At 34.5% G+C, this 17,569-nt stretch overlaps 1 protein-coding gene across 1 annotated transcript in view; it reads left to right on the forward strand.

Moving 5' to 3' along the window:
* The window catches only part of LOC138333667 (uncharacterized), a 59,531-nt gene that overhangs the window by 7,832 nt on the left and 34,130 nt on the right, over positions 1 to 17,569 (forward strand). Inside the window, exons 5-15 of the mRNA XM_069282196.1 lie at positions 2,721 to 2,864; positions 3,250 to 3,350; positions 3,983 to 4,092; positions 6,477 to 6,619; positions 7,811 to 8,000; positions 8,979 to 9,183; positions 9,520 to 9,595; positions 10,228 to 10,436; positions 11,722 to 11,754; positions 14,979 to 15,063; positions 15,511 to 15,666. Of these exons, the coding sequence (XP_069138297.1) occupies positions 2,721 to 2,864; positions 3,250 to 3,350; positions 3,983 to 4,092; positions 6,477 to 6,619; positions 7,811 to 8,000; positions 8,979 to 9,183; positions 9,520 to 9,595; positions 10,228 to 10,436; positions 11,722 to 11,754; positions 14,979 to 15,063; positions 15,511 to 15,666 (1,452 nt within the window). The remainder of the gene's footprint in view (positions 1 to 2,720; positions 2,865 to 3,249; positions 3,351 to 3,982; positions 4,093 to 6,476; positions 6,620 to 7,810; positions 8,001 to 8,978; positions 9,184 to 9,519; positions 9,596 to 10,227; positions 10,437 to 11,721; positions 11,755 to 14,978; positions 15,064 to 15,510; positions 15,667 to 17,569) is intronic.

The raw sequence follows: 17,569 nt of genomic DNA on the forward strand, positions 1-17,569 counted from the left end.
GACAGGGGTGTTTATTGTTATTGTGGCAGGTGTGTTTATTTGGACAGGGATGTTTATTGGTTATTGAGACAGGTGTGTTTATTTGGACAGGGATGTTTATTGGTTATTGAGACAGGTGTGTTTATTTGGACAGGGATGTTTATTGGTTATTGGGACAGGTGTGTTTATTTGGACAGGGATGTTTATTGGTTATTGGGACAGGTGTGTTTATTTGGACAGGGATGTTTATTGGTTATTGAGACAGGGTGTTTATTTGGACAGGGATGTTTATTGGTTATTTGGACAGGGGTGTTGTTTATTTGGACAGGGATGTTTATTGGTTATTGAGACAGGGGTGTTTATTTGGACAGGGATGTTTTATTGGTTATTGGGACAGGTGTTTATTTGGACAGGGATGTTTGGATAGGGGTGGTTATTGGGACAGGGTGTTTATATGGACAGGTGTTATTGGTGTGTTTATTTGGACAGGGGGTGTTTATTGGTTATTGAGACAGGTGTGTTTATTTGGACAGGGATGTTTATTGGTTATTGAGACAGGTGTGTTTATTTGGACAGGGATGTTTATTGGTTATTGGACAGGGGGTGTTTATTTGGACAGGGATGTTTATTGGTTATTGGACAGGGGTGTTTATTTGGACAGGGATGTTTATTGGTTATTGAGACAGGGGTGTTTATTTGGACAGGGATGTTTATTGGTTATTGAGACAGGGTTTTATTGGACAGGGATGTTTATTGGTTATTGAGACAGGTGTTTATTTGGACAGGGATGTTTATTGGTTATTGGGACAGGGGTGTTTATTTGGACAGGGGTGTTTATTGGTTATTGGGACATTTATTTGGACAGGGGTGTTTTTGGTTATTGGACAGGGTGTTTATTTGGACAGGTTGTTTATTTGGACAGGATGTTTATTGGTTATTGGACAGGGGGTGTTTATTTGGACAGGGATGTTTATTGGTTATGAGGGACAGGGGTGTTTGTTTGGACAGGGATGTTTATTGGTTATTACAGGGTGTTTTTTGGACAGGGATGTTTATTGGTTTTGGACGGGGTTTTTGGACAGGGATGTTTATTGGTTATTGAGACAGGTGTATTTATTTGGACAGGGGTGTTTGTTTGGACAGGGATGTTTATTGGTTATTGAGACAGGTGTGTTTATTTGGACAGGGATGTTTATTGGTTATTGGGACAGGGGTGTTTATTTGGACAGGGATGTTTATGGTTTATTGACAGGTGTATTTATTTGGACAGGGGTGTTTGTTTGGACAGGGATGTTTATTGGTTATTGAGACAGGTGTGTTTATTTGGACAGGGATGTTTATTGGTTATTGGGACAGGGGTGTTTTGTTTGGACAGGGATGTTTATTGGATATTGAGACAGGTGTGTTTATTTGGACAGGGATGTTTATTGGTTATTGGGACAGGTGTGTTTATTTGGACAGGGATGTTTATTGGTTATTGAGACAGGGGGTGTTTATTTGGACAGGGATGTTTATTGGTTATTGGACAGGTGCTTGTTTGGACAGGGTGTTTATTTGGATAGGGGTGTTTGTTGGTTATTGGGACAGGGGAGCTTATTGGACGGGTGCTTATTGGTTATTGGGACAGGGGGTGTTTATTGGTTATTGAGACAGGGGTGTTTATTTGGACAGGGATGTTTATTGGTTATTGGGACAGGGGTGTTTATTTGGACAGGGATGTTTATTGGTTATTGGGACAGGTGTGTTTATTTGGACAGGGATGTTTATTGGTTATTGGGACAGGTGTGTTTATTGGTTATTGAGACAGGTGTGTTTATTTGGACAGGGATGTTTATTGGTTATTGGGACAGGTGTGTTTATTTGGACAGGGATGTTTATTGGTTATTGAGACAGGTGTGTTTATTTGGACAGGGATGTTTATTGGTTATTGGGACAGGTGTGTTTATTTGGACAGGGATGTTTATTGGTTATTGAGACAGGGTGTGTTTGTTTGGACAGGGATGTTTTATTGGTTATTGGGACAGGGGTGTTATTGGTTATTTGGACAGGGATGTTTATTGGTTATTGGGACAGGTGTGTGTTATTTGGACAGGGATGTTATTGGTTATTGGGACAGGGGTGTTTATTTGGACAGGGATGTTTATTGGTTATTGGGACAGGTGTGTTTATTTGGACAGGGATGTTTATTGGTTATTGAGACAGGTGTGTTTATTTGGACAGGGATGTTTATTGGTTATTGAGACAGGTGTGTTTATTTGGACAGGGATGTTTATTGGTTATTGGGACAGGTGTGTTTATTTGGACAGGGATGTTTATTGGTTATTGGGACAGGTGTGTTTATTTGGACAGGGTGTTTATTGGTTATTGGGACAGGGATGTTGGTTATTGGACAGGGTGTTATTTGGACAGGGATGTTTATTGGTTATTGAGACAGGGTGTTTATTTGGACAGGGATGTTTATTGGTTATTGGACAGGTGTGTTTTATTTGGACAGGGGTGTTTTTTGGGTTATTGGGACAGGTGCTTATTTGGACAGGGTGCTTATTGGATAGGGGTGTTTGTTGGTTATTGGGACAGGGGTGTTTATTTGGACAGGGGTGTTTATTTGGACAGGGGTGTTTGTTTGGACAGGGGTGCTTATTTGGACAGGGGTGCTTATTTGTTATGGGGGCACGGGTGGTTATTGGGTAGACTATGGTATTGAACTGCGGAATATAACCGTGATATCATGATTTTTTCAGGCACAAAGGAATGCATTTGTAGATATCCTACTGGATTTGGGTATGATGTTCAGATTTCCCTGGCCATATAGAGAGAGTTCGTACTCAGATCAAGTCATCTATGTCTTGGCAAAGGACATTCCTGATAGCCCAGCCATTCCTCTAGTAAGTATAAGACAATATCTTACTGACATGTCTGATCTTCAACTTAGTCAGACTGAGTATTACAATACACATAAACAGATATCTGTAAAATTGGAAATTTATAGTAATTAGACAAGAGAAAATGTGCTAAATATATATATTGTAACATTTATAATATATGTTGTTTTGTTCTGACGATTTCAGCTTGTAGGTCATAGCCTTCACCTGTTCAATTCGATAATTCAAGATACAAATATGTATATCTTTATCATCAGTTCAGGGATGAGATTATAGCAAAGCTTCTTTAATTGAAAACAGCCTGATGTGTTATGCCACCAGTTGATGAAATTGTACTTGTTAGTACTTTAGTATTGCAGTTTATAGTGTGATATTTATTGATACACAGGACGAGATCTGGCCTCCAAGTGTACCTGACGGAGAAAACCAGAGAGATGCTTACTTCACCTTCCCTAGCCTACCTCCAATGTTTTTTCTGTGCTTCCTAAGGTATGCCACAGCACACTCAAATATTATAGGAAATCAATACTTAAATATGAGGGGGCCATGGTGTCCGAGTAGTTAAAATGTCCCGACATATTACGACAAGCCCTTCATCTCTGGGTCACAATTCAAATCCCATCTGGGGCAGTTGCCAGGTATTGACTGCTGGTTGGTATTCATTTCTCCGGGAACTTTCCCTTACCACATTAACATTGCACATCCTTAAATAACCTTGGCCATTAATAGGACAATAAGACATTCAAACCAATCATTTAGACTAAATATGATCAAATTGAATAAGTCAACAAACTTTAAAGAATTTTTAATGTATCAATAAACAAGCATACAATATAACCTGCCTTAGCGACGACCTCTGTATAACGACCACCTGTGTAAAAAGACCACCTGTTCTAGGGTCCCAAATGACCAACTTCAACTCAATTGAACTTGTGTACAAAGACCAGCTGGCTATAAAGACCATTTTCCTCTGTCCTGTAGGTGGTCGTTATAGACAGGTTTTAATGTGCATAAAAATATGTAAGCTATAGTAAATTACAGTTATAGATCATGCCCAGGTATATTCATTTACAGAATTGGTTAATCTTTTGTAAGGTGTTGATTTTAGGTTTTGCTTTCAGGAAGTTACAGGAGACATCACAGATTACTTTGATGTGGAAGCATGGTGTCGTCATTCAACAGGGCCCAATACTGGTACTGGTGGAGCTTCTCACTAACGAGTTAAATAAAGGTATTACCTTCTCACTAACAAGTTAAACCTTCTTAAAGGTATTACCTTCTCACTAACAAGTTAAATAAAGGTATTACCTTCTCACTAACGAGTTAAATAAAGGTATTACCTTCTCACTAACAAGTTAAATAAAGGTATTACCTTCTCACTAACGAGTTAAATAAAGGTATTACCTTCTCACTAACGAGTTAAATAAAGGTATTACCTTTAATTCTCACTAAAAGTAAATAAAGGTATTACCTCTCACTAACAATTAAATAAGTATTACCTTCTCACTAACAAGTTAAATAAAGGTATTACCTTCTCACTAACAGTTAATAAAGGTATTACCTTCTCAAAAGTAAAAAGTATACTCTCACTAACAGTTAAATAAATAGTATATAACCTTCTCACTAATAAGTTAAATCAAAGTATACCTTCTCACTCAGTTAAATAAAGGTATTACCTTCTCACTAAATAGTTAAAAAAGGTATTACCTTCTCACTAACGAGTTAAATAAAGGTATTACCTTCTCACTAACAAGTTAAATAAAGGTATTACCTTCTCACTAACAAGTTAAATAAAGGTATTACCTCTCACTAAAGTTAAATAAAGGTATTACCTTCTCACTAACAAGTTAATAAAGGTATTACCTTCTCACTAACAAGTTAAAATAACTAAAGTTAAATAAAGGTATTACCTTCTCACTAACAAGTTAAATAAAGGTATTACCTTCTCACTAACAAGTTAAATAAAGGTATTACCTTCTCACTAACGAGTTAAAAAAAGGTATTACCTTTCTCACTAACTAGCAAGTTAAATAAAGGTATTACCTTCTCACTAACGAGTTAAATAAAGGTATTACTTATAAAGTATATACAAAGTATTATTTATATAAAAAGTAATATTACCTTCTCACTAACAAGTTAAATAAAGGTATTACCTTAGATCACTAACAGAGTTAAATAAAGGTAACCTTGTATTACCTTCTCACTAACAGTAAATAAAGTTATTATTATTACTTTCACTAATTAAATAAAGGTATTACCTTCTACTAACAGTAATAAAGGTATTACTTCTCACTAATAAATAAAGGTATTACCTTCTCACTAACAGTTAAATAAAGGTATTACCTTCTCACATAAAGATTAACAACTTAAATAAAGGTATTACCTTCTCACTAACAACGAGTTAAATAAAGGTATTACCTTCTCACTAACAAGTTAAATAAAGGTATTACCTTTCTCATACACAGAGATAAATAAAGGTATTACCTTCTCACAACAAGTTAAATAAATGTATTACCTTCTCACTAACAGTTATAATAAAGGTATTACCTTCTCACTAACAAGTTAAATAATCTCACTAATAAAAAAGGTAATAAACTTCCATAAAGTAAATAAAGGTATTACCTTCTCACTAACAAGATAAATAAAGGTATTACCTTCTCACTAACAAGTTAAATAAAGGTATTACCTTCTCACTAACAAGTTAAATAAAGGTATTACCTTCTCACTAACAAGTTAAATAAAGGTATTACCTTCTCACTAACAAGTTAAATAAAGGTATTACCTTCTCACTAACGAGTTAAATAAAGGTATTACCTTCTCACTAACAAGTTAAATAAAGGTATTACCTTCTCACTAACGAGTTAAATAAAGGTATTACCTTCTCACTAACGAGTTAAATAAAGGTATTACCTTCTCACTAACAAGTTAAATAAAGGTATTACCTTCTCACTAATGAGTTAAATAAAGGTATTACCTTCTCACCAACAAGTTAAATAAAGGTATTACCTTCTCACTAACGAGATAAATAAAGGTATTACCTTCTCACTAACAAATTATTTAAAGGTATCAAATTTTCATTAACAAGGTAAATAAAAGTACAATCTTCTCAATAACAGTAACAACACAGTCAAACCCACCACCTCTGTATAAGGTCCATCTGCTTAATAAGAACACTTTCTAGAGTCCCAACTTCATCACAAATTAACCTAGGTATAGCAACCACCTGGCTATAAAAAACATATTTATTCTTCTGTCCCTCGGTGGTAATTACAGACAGGTTTGACTGTTTGACTATTTTTCAAATTGATTATTTAAGGATTAAAATGAAAAGATTTTTATGTTATAGAGATATAACACAAAAGTCTTAGTGTACTGTTATCAAAAAACACTTCATGATAAGAGAGTAATTCAATTCATTAATGACAATCTCTTTAGAATTCCTTATTAATATTCAATTTGGGATTCTTTTAAAAAAAAAATTCTTTGAAATCAATTTCAGCACACCATTTTTTTCCTGTATGGGTTGATAAAGTAATTGTTAAGCCAATGAAAATGCTTGTTACAAGCAGAATTGAAGTATTGTTGTGAAACACTAATTTAGAATTGGTTTTACAGGTTTGCCTACTATCGTCATCAGTGCTCGTGCTTTGTCGGTCTCCTTGATAGCAACCTCCTTGGATGATACCTTGAATGTCTGCTTCAACAACATCACAACCATACTGACAGGGATGCTGGTTTCAAAGAAACTTTATGCACATGTATGATTTCTATGTGTTCTGTATCACTGTAAACAATTAAAATTCTGATGAATTTGACTTGAAATCAGAATATAGGGCCAAAAAAATAATTTGTCTATCTAGGGTTACCCGGCTGACCCTAATATTTTACCCCTGACCTTTATTTTAGAGAAAAAGACACACACACAAAAATCCCTAGATATACCGACCCCTCTTTTTTTTGCCATGTACCTCAGAACGGACATTTTTTTTAAAAATTTGCCTAGGTAACTTTTCCCTTGAAACTGCAGAATATTAACACCTCGTCAACTTAGATCATAATAGCAGATTTTTTTATTGTATATGACATTATTTCATGTATGAGTAAACTATTCTTTGTTATTATCATGGGAGATTACTGTAATACACTTTAATTATTTAGAGCTTAGTTATGATCATGGATGATAACTCTAATGAACTGTTATTATTATGAAATTAATTATGATCATGGGAGATAACTGAAACAAACTACGTACTGTATTATTTTTTATCAGATCATAGTTATGCTTAAAGGGACAATTCAGTCTAAGAGAACATTAAAATTTTACATATATCGAAAATACCAGTTCTAATGGATATTTGATCAATTGTTTTACTGTGATATGCCAGAAAAGCCCATAGTGCTGAAATGCATGGGAAATGTTCAAACTCACTCGCTGTCCGCTATTACACATTGTGGTCGAACATCTTGTATGCCGAATCCTGTCCCTTGCTCATAGAGTAATGCAACTTTTGTCTAGAACTGCTCAAATAGGTCTGACTGTAGTGTGTTCACCTTATTAGCTAAATTGTCTTGCCTAAATATCATTTTTGTCACCTTCTCAGTGGTTATGTAGTTAATTTGTTTAACATGCCTGACTTTGGCTCGGGTATGGGTACAGAATATATTTTGTACCTGCTTAATCGTATTGATCAACGATTTGTAATTACAACAGTATCAATTAAAATACTAAACAATGACGTGGAATTTGTCAATATTTCATGTTATATGTTTCATAAGAAATGTAGAACAAATACATTCATGCAATATTTTGCTTCTTGGTTATGTAAAAGAATTAGCCTGAGTGAATTGTCTCTTTAAGGGAAATAACTCTAATGATCTCTTATTATTTAGAACAATTTATTATTTATGTTCATGGGAGACAACTCTTATGAAGTATTATTTTTATGCAGAAAACCATGTGCTGTCAGGTTTGTAATCCTACAAGAGACCGAAAGCTAGCCCTCAGTGCCTCAAAAAACTGCTGCCACATGTCAGACTTCCAGTTCAACCATTTATCTGAAAAGGAAAGTCAAATTATGTGCAAGAAGACAAAGAATAAACTAATAATTCCTAAGGAAGAATTTGCTGCTATCAACTCAGGTGAGACGATAGATTAACTTCAGTCAGACTGTAGAACTTCAGTTTCTATGAGTTATTAATAAGTCCAAATCTAGTCAAAAGTATCTGCTTTCTCAACATTTCAGATTTGATCTAGCTATTACCTTTATCTGAAAAATATTACCACTTATCATTAGCCTACTAAGCTTCAATGTTCAATTTGTTTGTACTGTAATTGTCTTGATTTATCTTTTAAATCTTTGTCCCTGTTTCTGAATGTATTCCAAATATTCAATAATTTTTGCAAAATCAATTCTATTTTTATCAGTACCACGCTCATCCATACAATAAATCTGTGACTTTGAAAATATATAAATACTTAGTTGGATTTACATAAAAGACCCAACTCTGATCATGAGCAAGTTGGATGTGAGGTTCCTCTACCCCTCCTCTGGATACCAATGTCCGAGTGTATACAGAATTATTTTGTATGTGGGAAAATTGCTATAAAAATATAAGTCACAACTTCCAGCTTTAGAGTAGGTTAATAAATTAATTATAACGATCTACCTGAAGATACCTGGAGAAGGTGAAACAGGTAGATAATTATGATGAATTTGAAGATGCTCCACCACTGACAGAGCATAAACGATACTCATCCTTTGAAAAATAACTTATGATTTATCGTGTACATGTTTACATGTATATGTGTGTCTAATTAATTCAAAAATACATATAGAAAATGTAAAATACTTTATTTTGCTTTTCATTCCATATTAATTATTTTTTATATCTTTATCTTAAGTAAAATAAGAAGCTCAAACTTTTCAATGGTGATTATGGTGTAAAGTAAGTAACTTTTGTAACTGAATAAAACTATTAATTTGTCTGCTCCTGCTTTAAATAGAGAAAAAATACCATTTGTCAGCGTTGGAGCATCTTGATAAACCTGTAGTATTACGAAGCTTTTGTGATTGATATTCTTAAATACACAGTTGTTTTATTTCAAACATTTTGTAGCATCTCTGAATCGACAATCTCTGGTACCAAATCACCTGGATATAAAAGCCCTTGTCCAGAATGACTACAGAATGGAGGATGCAACCCCTTTGACGGTCGAGCGAAACAAATTAATGTCCACATCATTACGCTGTCATCTCTGTAACAACTGCTATGCTAGTGGAATCAACTGTACACAGAACAGAAATGGTGGAATAACAAACAGGTACGGCATTTCAGTACCACACAAATCAGTGGGGTCGTGGTGGCCGAGTGGTTAAGATGTCATGACATATTACCACAAGCTCTCCACCTCTGGGTTGTGAGTTAGAATCCCAAGTGAGGCAGTTGCCAGGTAATGACCGCTAGTCTGTGGTTTTTCTCCAGCTTTCCTCCACCAATAAACCTGGCATGTCCTAATATGTCCCTGGCTGTTAATAGGACGTTAAACTAATAAAACCCAACCACAACACAATTTGACCTGTGTATAAACACCACTAGAATATTTTTTTCCATGTGCTTTAGTTTGTGGCTACAGACATTATTGAATCTTGTATTACAGGCACTGCGGGTGTAATCACAAGGTGAATCTATGTGCCTATTGTGGAGTGTGTCCTTACTGTATTAAAGTCCTCACGGTAAGTTAATGTGTCTCAGATCTTATCATATACACTGTACACAATTTTTACATCATCCGTCATCCGAATTAAGGGTCAGATGACCTATGGTCATCATGTTTTGTCTGGTTTAGTTTGCCCTTAACTGTTTGCTTGGATACTGATCAAGAGGTTGAAGCATTTGTGTGGCTGTTGTATGCTAGGATAAAGGATTATCAAGTTTGTTCAAATGGATAAACTTGATCTTCATTCAAGGTCATAGAAGTCACATAGGCAAAAAATTCTTTAAGGTCGCAGTGGTCAAATGTATCTTAAACTTGAAAGTTCCTGAAGAGTTCTGAATATGTTAATACCGTAATTGTTAGTTGAATGAATTATAAGAAAAAGAGCATTTTTGGCCTATTTGATTCATTTTATTAAATTTTTTAAGACTACTTTGACTGTGTTGTATTATGATAATTGTCAAATGACTGTTATTAGCCCAATGGGCCTCTTGGTTTGTAATACTGTACATACTACAGTATATGAAATTTACCCGACTTCACCTATCAAATCATTGAACTTGTTAAATTTCATATTACTGTTTGTTACCCTTCTTGCTTATAAAAAACATTAAGTGTCAGGATATACTTCATGTGTTTTTCCTTATCTAGACTGCCCATTCCCTAGTAAAGCCCTGCTTTAAGGCGAAGCCGACTGTTGACTCACCAGTAATTAAGAAATCCACCTGCATTCTGGAATTCGAGAAAGACAAGGCCGGCATATCTTACCATTTCCCGTTTCCTGTAGAGATGAGTTACTGTCATGTTGTCAACTTCCTGATTCTGTCAGAGACTGCCAACTTTTCTTTGATCTTCTCATCGTAAGTTTGTTTAAATCTGACATAACCGTAACCCGACAGCATCTAATTCCAGACAGAGCCCGTCTGAAATATAACCATGTATTGTAGTTAGATGCATTGTTTTAGTCAAGGCAGTTCCCACCAGTACCCAGGCGAATAAACATGTACATAGTGTAATCTATGGAGTCTGTTGTCATTATACAAAACAATGGCGATGAGTAATCTATGGAGTCTGTTGTCATTATACAAAACAATGGCGATGAGTAATCTATGGAGTCTGTTGTCATTATACAAAACAATGGCAATGAGTAATCTAATGAGTAATCTATGGAGTCTGTTGTCATTATACAAAACAATGGCAATGAGTAATCTATGGAGTCTGTTGTCATTATACAAAACAATGGCAATGAGTAATCTATGGAGTCTGTTGTCATTATACAAATAATGGAGATATAACAATGAGTTACTGCATATGGTATCTGCACTCAAAAGCATACATTCAATCTCATCATTAAAGGCCACACAAAGTAAATGGTCACCTTTCTTTAGGTGAATAGTCGGACAAAGAAAACCAGACTAAATGCCCTCATTGCAGGCCTTCCAAAAGTCCTTATATATCAAAACGATAGTCAAAATCAGCTTTTCTTGTCAAGTTTTGACCACTGAAATTATGGAATAGCCCTGTGTAAATTTAGCAAAATTTTAAAAGTAAATTCTTTTAACTCTTAGAAAACGAAACTGCACGTACATAGCAAGCCGGGAGGACCTTTTGGGATTACTATATTATAAAATAATTTCTTTGATTTTGAAGGGATATTTAATTTTTCTATTTCATAAGAATTTATACTAGATGTCTTAACAATATTTTTAACAACTGTAGCCTTCCTTTGCCTGACTTTTCACCTTGAATGGTCATTTGGTCCTCCGAAAATTAATAAAAAATGTACTATATATTGAAGTTTGATTAACTCATTCATATAAAGCCATGATGTTCAGGTTATAATTAACAAACTTACAGACATTCTCTGTACATGTATATCATGTCTTTTACAACTGTGATCAAGATTTGATAGTAATTATTAGAGTTATTGCCCTTTGCCCTGATAATGTACAATGTATATAATTGTAACATGGAATGTCATATTAAAACCACATTTCAAATCCATCTGCAATAAGTTTGAAATTGATTTACAGAATGTAAGCAATGAGATCACTGAAAAATCTAATTTTTTATGCTTCTTTGGGATGGGATTTATGTTATGCTAACAATATTTCCTATTTACATTTTTTGTGCATTTTCTTACAGGTACGTTGATTTCCGCAAATTTGGAACTACAGGGTAAGTGTTCTCCTAGTAAGAGGAGATAAGTCTGTCCCCACTCTGGTAGGGGTAAATAACTCAATCCCCCGTGAAGGGTACTTTGAGTACAGTGAGCGATTCACACAAGCCACAGTTGTAAGGAAGAAAACACATAATCACACAACATTATTATAAAATAATCAGTGAAGTTCTTCTACCACTGGGTAGTTTAGATAGTTTCCAATGGTTCCCAAAGATTTTTATCCTTTTAGGTATGCAGTGAAAAAACAAAAAGTCTTATCTGCTGATTTATGACAATAATTTGAATACACATTTAAGTGAAAAAGCTATAGGTAATCATATGATAATAATCTTATCATGCTCATGCTTATCAATCTAAAAATAAACATAAATTAATACGCTAAATGTAATGTTTTAAAGATCGCTGTCAATGTAGCAATAACTGTTATGATTATCTACTTAAGTGCAAACATCATTCCCATGGTTGTTGAAAAATACAGTATGCGACCCAACAAAGTTTTCACATTTTCAGTCTGCATTTAATTCGAAGTAAGTGAAATATTAAGCCGAAAAAAAGAAGATGGGTGCTTATTTGGTTAAATAACAGTAGTTAATTATTTCTACTGCGAGTGTCTTAACCAATTTGCCATTAATGGAAAGATATGAATTAATATATACATCCCAAGAAAAATACAAAAGAAAAATGTTTCCAAAGAATGACATTTGAAGGCCAATTCTCGGGAACCCGTCTTTAAAAAATTTGCCAACCCGCAACTAATATTGCAGGTAATGTCTTATGTGTGTGATTTTCTTTGGAATTGTGTATTAGTTATAATTCATTTATAATGTAATAGGAGATTTCAGAAAAGATGGCGTGAGGTCACAGAAAGTTTACATCCGGGTCCTCAAAGGTATAAACACAGTTTGGCGACAAATAATAACAATAACTGATAAGCAATCCTTGCAACACAATCGATACTTTGACAGAAGTATACACTTTCATACTTGCAAATTCTGATTTTAAAATGTTTTCTTATTTTTTTCAGAGGTTTCAGACATCTATATTTTTATGTATACTATTGTTTATTGCTAAACATATTTAATTTAAAGTGTCGAAGCCAGCTTAAGCTTGCGAAGCGATGCCGGGCCGTAACAAGTACCCGTTTTTTTTTGTTCACACGCAGAAATCTATGTTGTGAAATAGTTATGAATATAATTGATTTTATTGTGTCATGTTTCTGTTATATGAAAAACCTATTCATAACACTCTTTATATAACAAAATATGTACCACCTGGTCAAACCACGGTAGCTAAGATCGTGCATGGCTATGCTGTTACATTTGTAGATCACTTCAGCTAGGCCACATTTTTAATTTGGCGAAATTAATAATATTAATACATAATTACCAACACATTACTCAATGAGTACTTATAAAAGATATATATTTCGTTCTTTACCAGCACATCTTGGTTTAAAGGAATGCTATAAACCACTTTGTTACACATGCATGCAGATCTACATGTGTACATATATGTACATGTATAGCTGCCGATATCTAGAACAATAAAATGGTGAAATCATTCAGTTTCCGTGCTCTAGAAGATTTTTATTTTTTAATTTTCATTCGCTTTTATTCCATGGGTTGCTTTTAAATAATTTAAATACATGTTAGATAGACCACATTTAAATTTATAAATACAGATCGTAGTACTGTCAATGCCGACCAGGACACATTGCGCACGGCTTCGAGAATCCTAAAATACTCCCAAGTTCTGTTTAAAAATATGATAAAAAGTAACCATAAACTGACTCATTTGTATGTCATAAACTACATTCCAAATTTTCTGACGGAAAAGTTATCCAGAATAGGTAATTATAAGACTCTGGAAAAGGACAAAATTCAGGATCTTGGCAGTACTCTACGTAATGGCTGCCGTGCGCTAGGGGTAATCCACAAAAGCACATTTTTATTTAGTCATAATCACACATTTTAAAATATTTTAAAATTTAGACTTAGAAAACAGTAATCGTGTATTAAAATGTCAGTATGATATTTCGGAGAACTTGGAATTTATTTTTTAATTTCAAGCTGATCTTGGCATTATTCTGTTAATATTTATACATAATGGAGACCGTGGTTTTTTTCTCGCGGCGGTCGAAAATGGAGTATAAACATAGTAAAATATATGAATACCATATGTTTATATCTATATATATATCATTGTTACGTATTTCTTTTTACACTTTTAGAAATCAAAATAAAGCCACAGTTCTCGGATTGCCAAACTGTTTATTGTAATAAAATGTAAACAAACATCCCAAGCGGCTGTATTCCCACCATGTTAATGTGTACAGATATACAGAGTTGTACCTTTGAGCGCCCGGATGTACCTTTGTGTGACGTCATCGCCATCTTTTCTGAAATCTCCTATACTCTCTACCTGCATGTGCTTTATATTGAGTTATCTCCCCTGATTCTGATAATTCACTATAGTTGAACCAAGGATTTATAAGTAAGAAGGATTCGTGTCTGTCTCTTTACATTACTAAACACCACGCGAGACGCCTATGAACCGGGAATACAAACCGTTTTTCTCAACAAATACTTGTCTTATCGAGTCAAACGAAACACCAATGTAAAGTTTATTAAATTTCACAACGTTTATAACTTATTTTAAGGACGGCAGATTTAGAGGCTATGTCTTAAACTTTCGTTAAAAAAATACGACAGCTCATGAAATGACGGCCCGCTTCAGAAAGTAAGACGGTAACCCTCGCACCCGCAAGCTACATCAAAGGCTGCGCCGGCGGATATCAAAGGAAAATCAGCCGTCGCCCAACGTCACGGTCAGTGCACAAACACAAAAGCTCCTGCCTTGTACTCCCCCAAAACCCAGTGTGACTTATCCTTCTCATATACGTCCTTGGTTGAACTATGTAGTCACTGCATGTCAACTCAAAGACTGTGTTTTATTGGAAGTGTTTTATAAGTTTAAACAAGACATCACTTTTGTCTGTTGATATAGTCAAACACACTAATTATTCAAATTTTTACCATGCATCAACTTTAATTTTATTGACTTGCCTAGAAATTTCTCTGTGATTTGAGATTGATTGATTGAGTACATCAAGGTGCATGTAAATTGTATACCTTACTATCATGACTGTTTTGATAACGTTATTTTAACAACAAATATTGTGTTAATTATTTAATTTTCCTTTGGATTTTTCTTCCACAAGTTTTTCAAGCAGAACAAAGCATACATGCAACCCGTCAGTTTGTAAAATTGGCGACCAAGTGGAAATCTCTGTGTTAGTGAAAAAGGTGTGTATATTCTTCAGTGGTGTATTAATCTCAGTCATTTTACTCATGTAGAAACTATGTTTGGATACATATTTCATCTGTTATCTGAATTTATCACTTTATTGGTAAAGTTGAGCAGTGGTGGGCTGGTGGCAGAGAAGTTAAGTTGTTAAATACTGATCATTTTTCAGCTGAATTCTACCCTGTTCTTAAGTCTGTTTATGACTTGTTTTTCAGCTGAATTCAGCCCTATCCTGAAGTCTTTTTATTGTTTTTCAGCTGAATTTTTCCCTGTCATTATAAGTGTGCTTATGACTTGTTTTCAGCTGAATTCTATCCTGTTGTTAAGTCTGTTTATGACTTAATTGTTTTTCAGCTGAATTCAGCTCTGTCCTTAAGTCTCTTTGTGACTTGTTTTTTAGCTGTATTCTGCCATGTCCTTAATTGTATTTATGACTTGTTTTTCAGATAAATGCTACCCTGTCATTAAATCTGTATGTGAAGAGGAATGGTCACCAGATCTACTACCTCTCCACTGGACATGCAAATCCAATGTTATGTACATTCAAGATTAATAAGGCAGAGGAGAACGTGAAGATGCTGGTCACAGCCCCTCATTGGATGGTATGAACAATTGAACACTTAGTTCATATATCTCATTATTTTATCATGCTTTGATACTGTACGGCTTTAATTCACAGGGTCCAAATTTCACATGTTTGTAAACGGAACAAATTTACTGAGGTTTAATTTCATGGCACACTGATTCCTTTAAATGCAATACAGTACTGTACATGTATAGTTGTTAAATTTTGAAAGGCAGGTATAAAAGTTTGTGAATTACTGCTTGGAACTTATTCCCAGGAGTTTATTTTTGTGAATCATCTTTGTAACTTTTGAAGGCGTCATTTATACGACACACTTTAATATGTAAACAAATCTGTGAGGTTACATATTTCGTTTACATGGATGACTCCACTATCGTAAATTGGGATATTTTGGATGTGGTCATATTTTGGCTTATTCAGCATTTAGCATGAAAGTGCCAAAATTTAGTATACAAATTTGTTTGTTTGTATATTGAAAGATCAATACATGTACATGCAATTAATTAGGTGTGTAAACATGTACTCACGATCAAGTTACTTAAGGATTAAAGTCTCTTTCTGGTGGTTCTATCGAAGGATAAAGTTGAGTAGGGTATCAATATTTGGAATGGATCCTTCGAAGCGGTCCATGAAACAAATATTGATACCCTACTCAACTTTATCCTTCGATAGAACCACCAGAAAGAGACTTTAATCCTTATATTTACAGTCTTAACTATTATTTTCATAGCTCAAAATTTACCCTTAATAGTGTTTATGGCATTTATAAGACTAAAATTGAATTATATCGTTTGGTTCCGACAGGCATTTCGAACAGCCACTTGAAGTGGCGGAAATTCCCGCCAATTTATCAATGAACATACCAATAAAATGAGTTCCGTCTGATGAAGCATATATCTGAGGTTTTCCCGGTATGGAACTATAAATCATTTTATTTATCTGTTGTTAAAAACACCATGGTGCAAAGCAGTTTGGTTTTAATATTTTGCTTCGTATGATTTCACACGCTTACACAATTCATAACGTGGCAGGATATTTAACGTAGTTGTGACGCGGCGTCCGATTCAAACCGCCTGTGTCAAGGAGGTGTGACAAACAGAGAGTTTCTTCAATTTTGTGATCACTTGAGTTCTACTTAATCAGTTCACGTTTGAAATTTCTTGAATACACGGATGTTTACATAGTTCCATGTCATTCTTTCCGGATTTTAGAGATTTTCAAATGTATCGGACGTCGTTTCGAGGAACATGTACAAACACAGGTAGGCCCACTACTGTAAACGTTTACTGTACCGCTCTCAAAATGTTAGCTATATTTATATTGTTGTTTTAAACACTTCAATAAATATTAGAGGTATCTATTACAAGTATTGTAAAGCTACAATTGAAGGATTCCGTTTCATTGATATTTCGAAACACCCAAACGTACATTGTGTATGTAAGTCCTACTCTTGCCGATTCACAGTAGATTCTAGATAACGTACAGGACTTGTCTGTCCGCCGAGGTGAACAAAAATGCATTGTCGTGCTAGGTCGTTTTGGTTACACTTATCCAACTCAAATACTGACGTGTTCTGACATATCTTATCCATTCGCGTACAACCAAAGATGTTAAAAATACGAATATAATGTAGATCTAGGCTACATGTTGTAGAGAACAACACAGACTCACAGACACACAACATGTAAACATTGCGACGTCATCGGAATGTGCAAAACTGTACATTGTACAACATTGTTTATTTATCATACGCACGGAAGCATTGCTCAAAGAGGTACGGTAGTAACATAAACAATGTAACTTTTCTACATTTGTATTTACACACGTACATGTATATGTGTTCAAACCTATTTTGATACATGTTCATCGAACGTACGTTCGGTTACTGAAAACACCAAAAGTTTCTGATTTGGACCATC

The sequence above is a fragment of the Argopecten irradians genome, chromosome 10 (genome assembly GCF_041381155.1).
Source record: "Argopecten irradians isolate NY chromosome 10, Ai_NY, whole genome shotgun sequence".
Classification (NCBI taxonomy): Eukaryota; Metazoa; Mollusca; class Bivalvia; order Pectinida; family Pectinidae; genus Argopecten; species Argopecten irradians.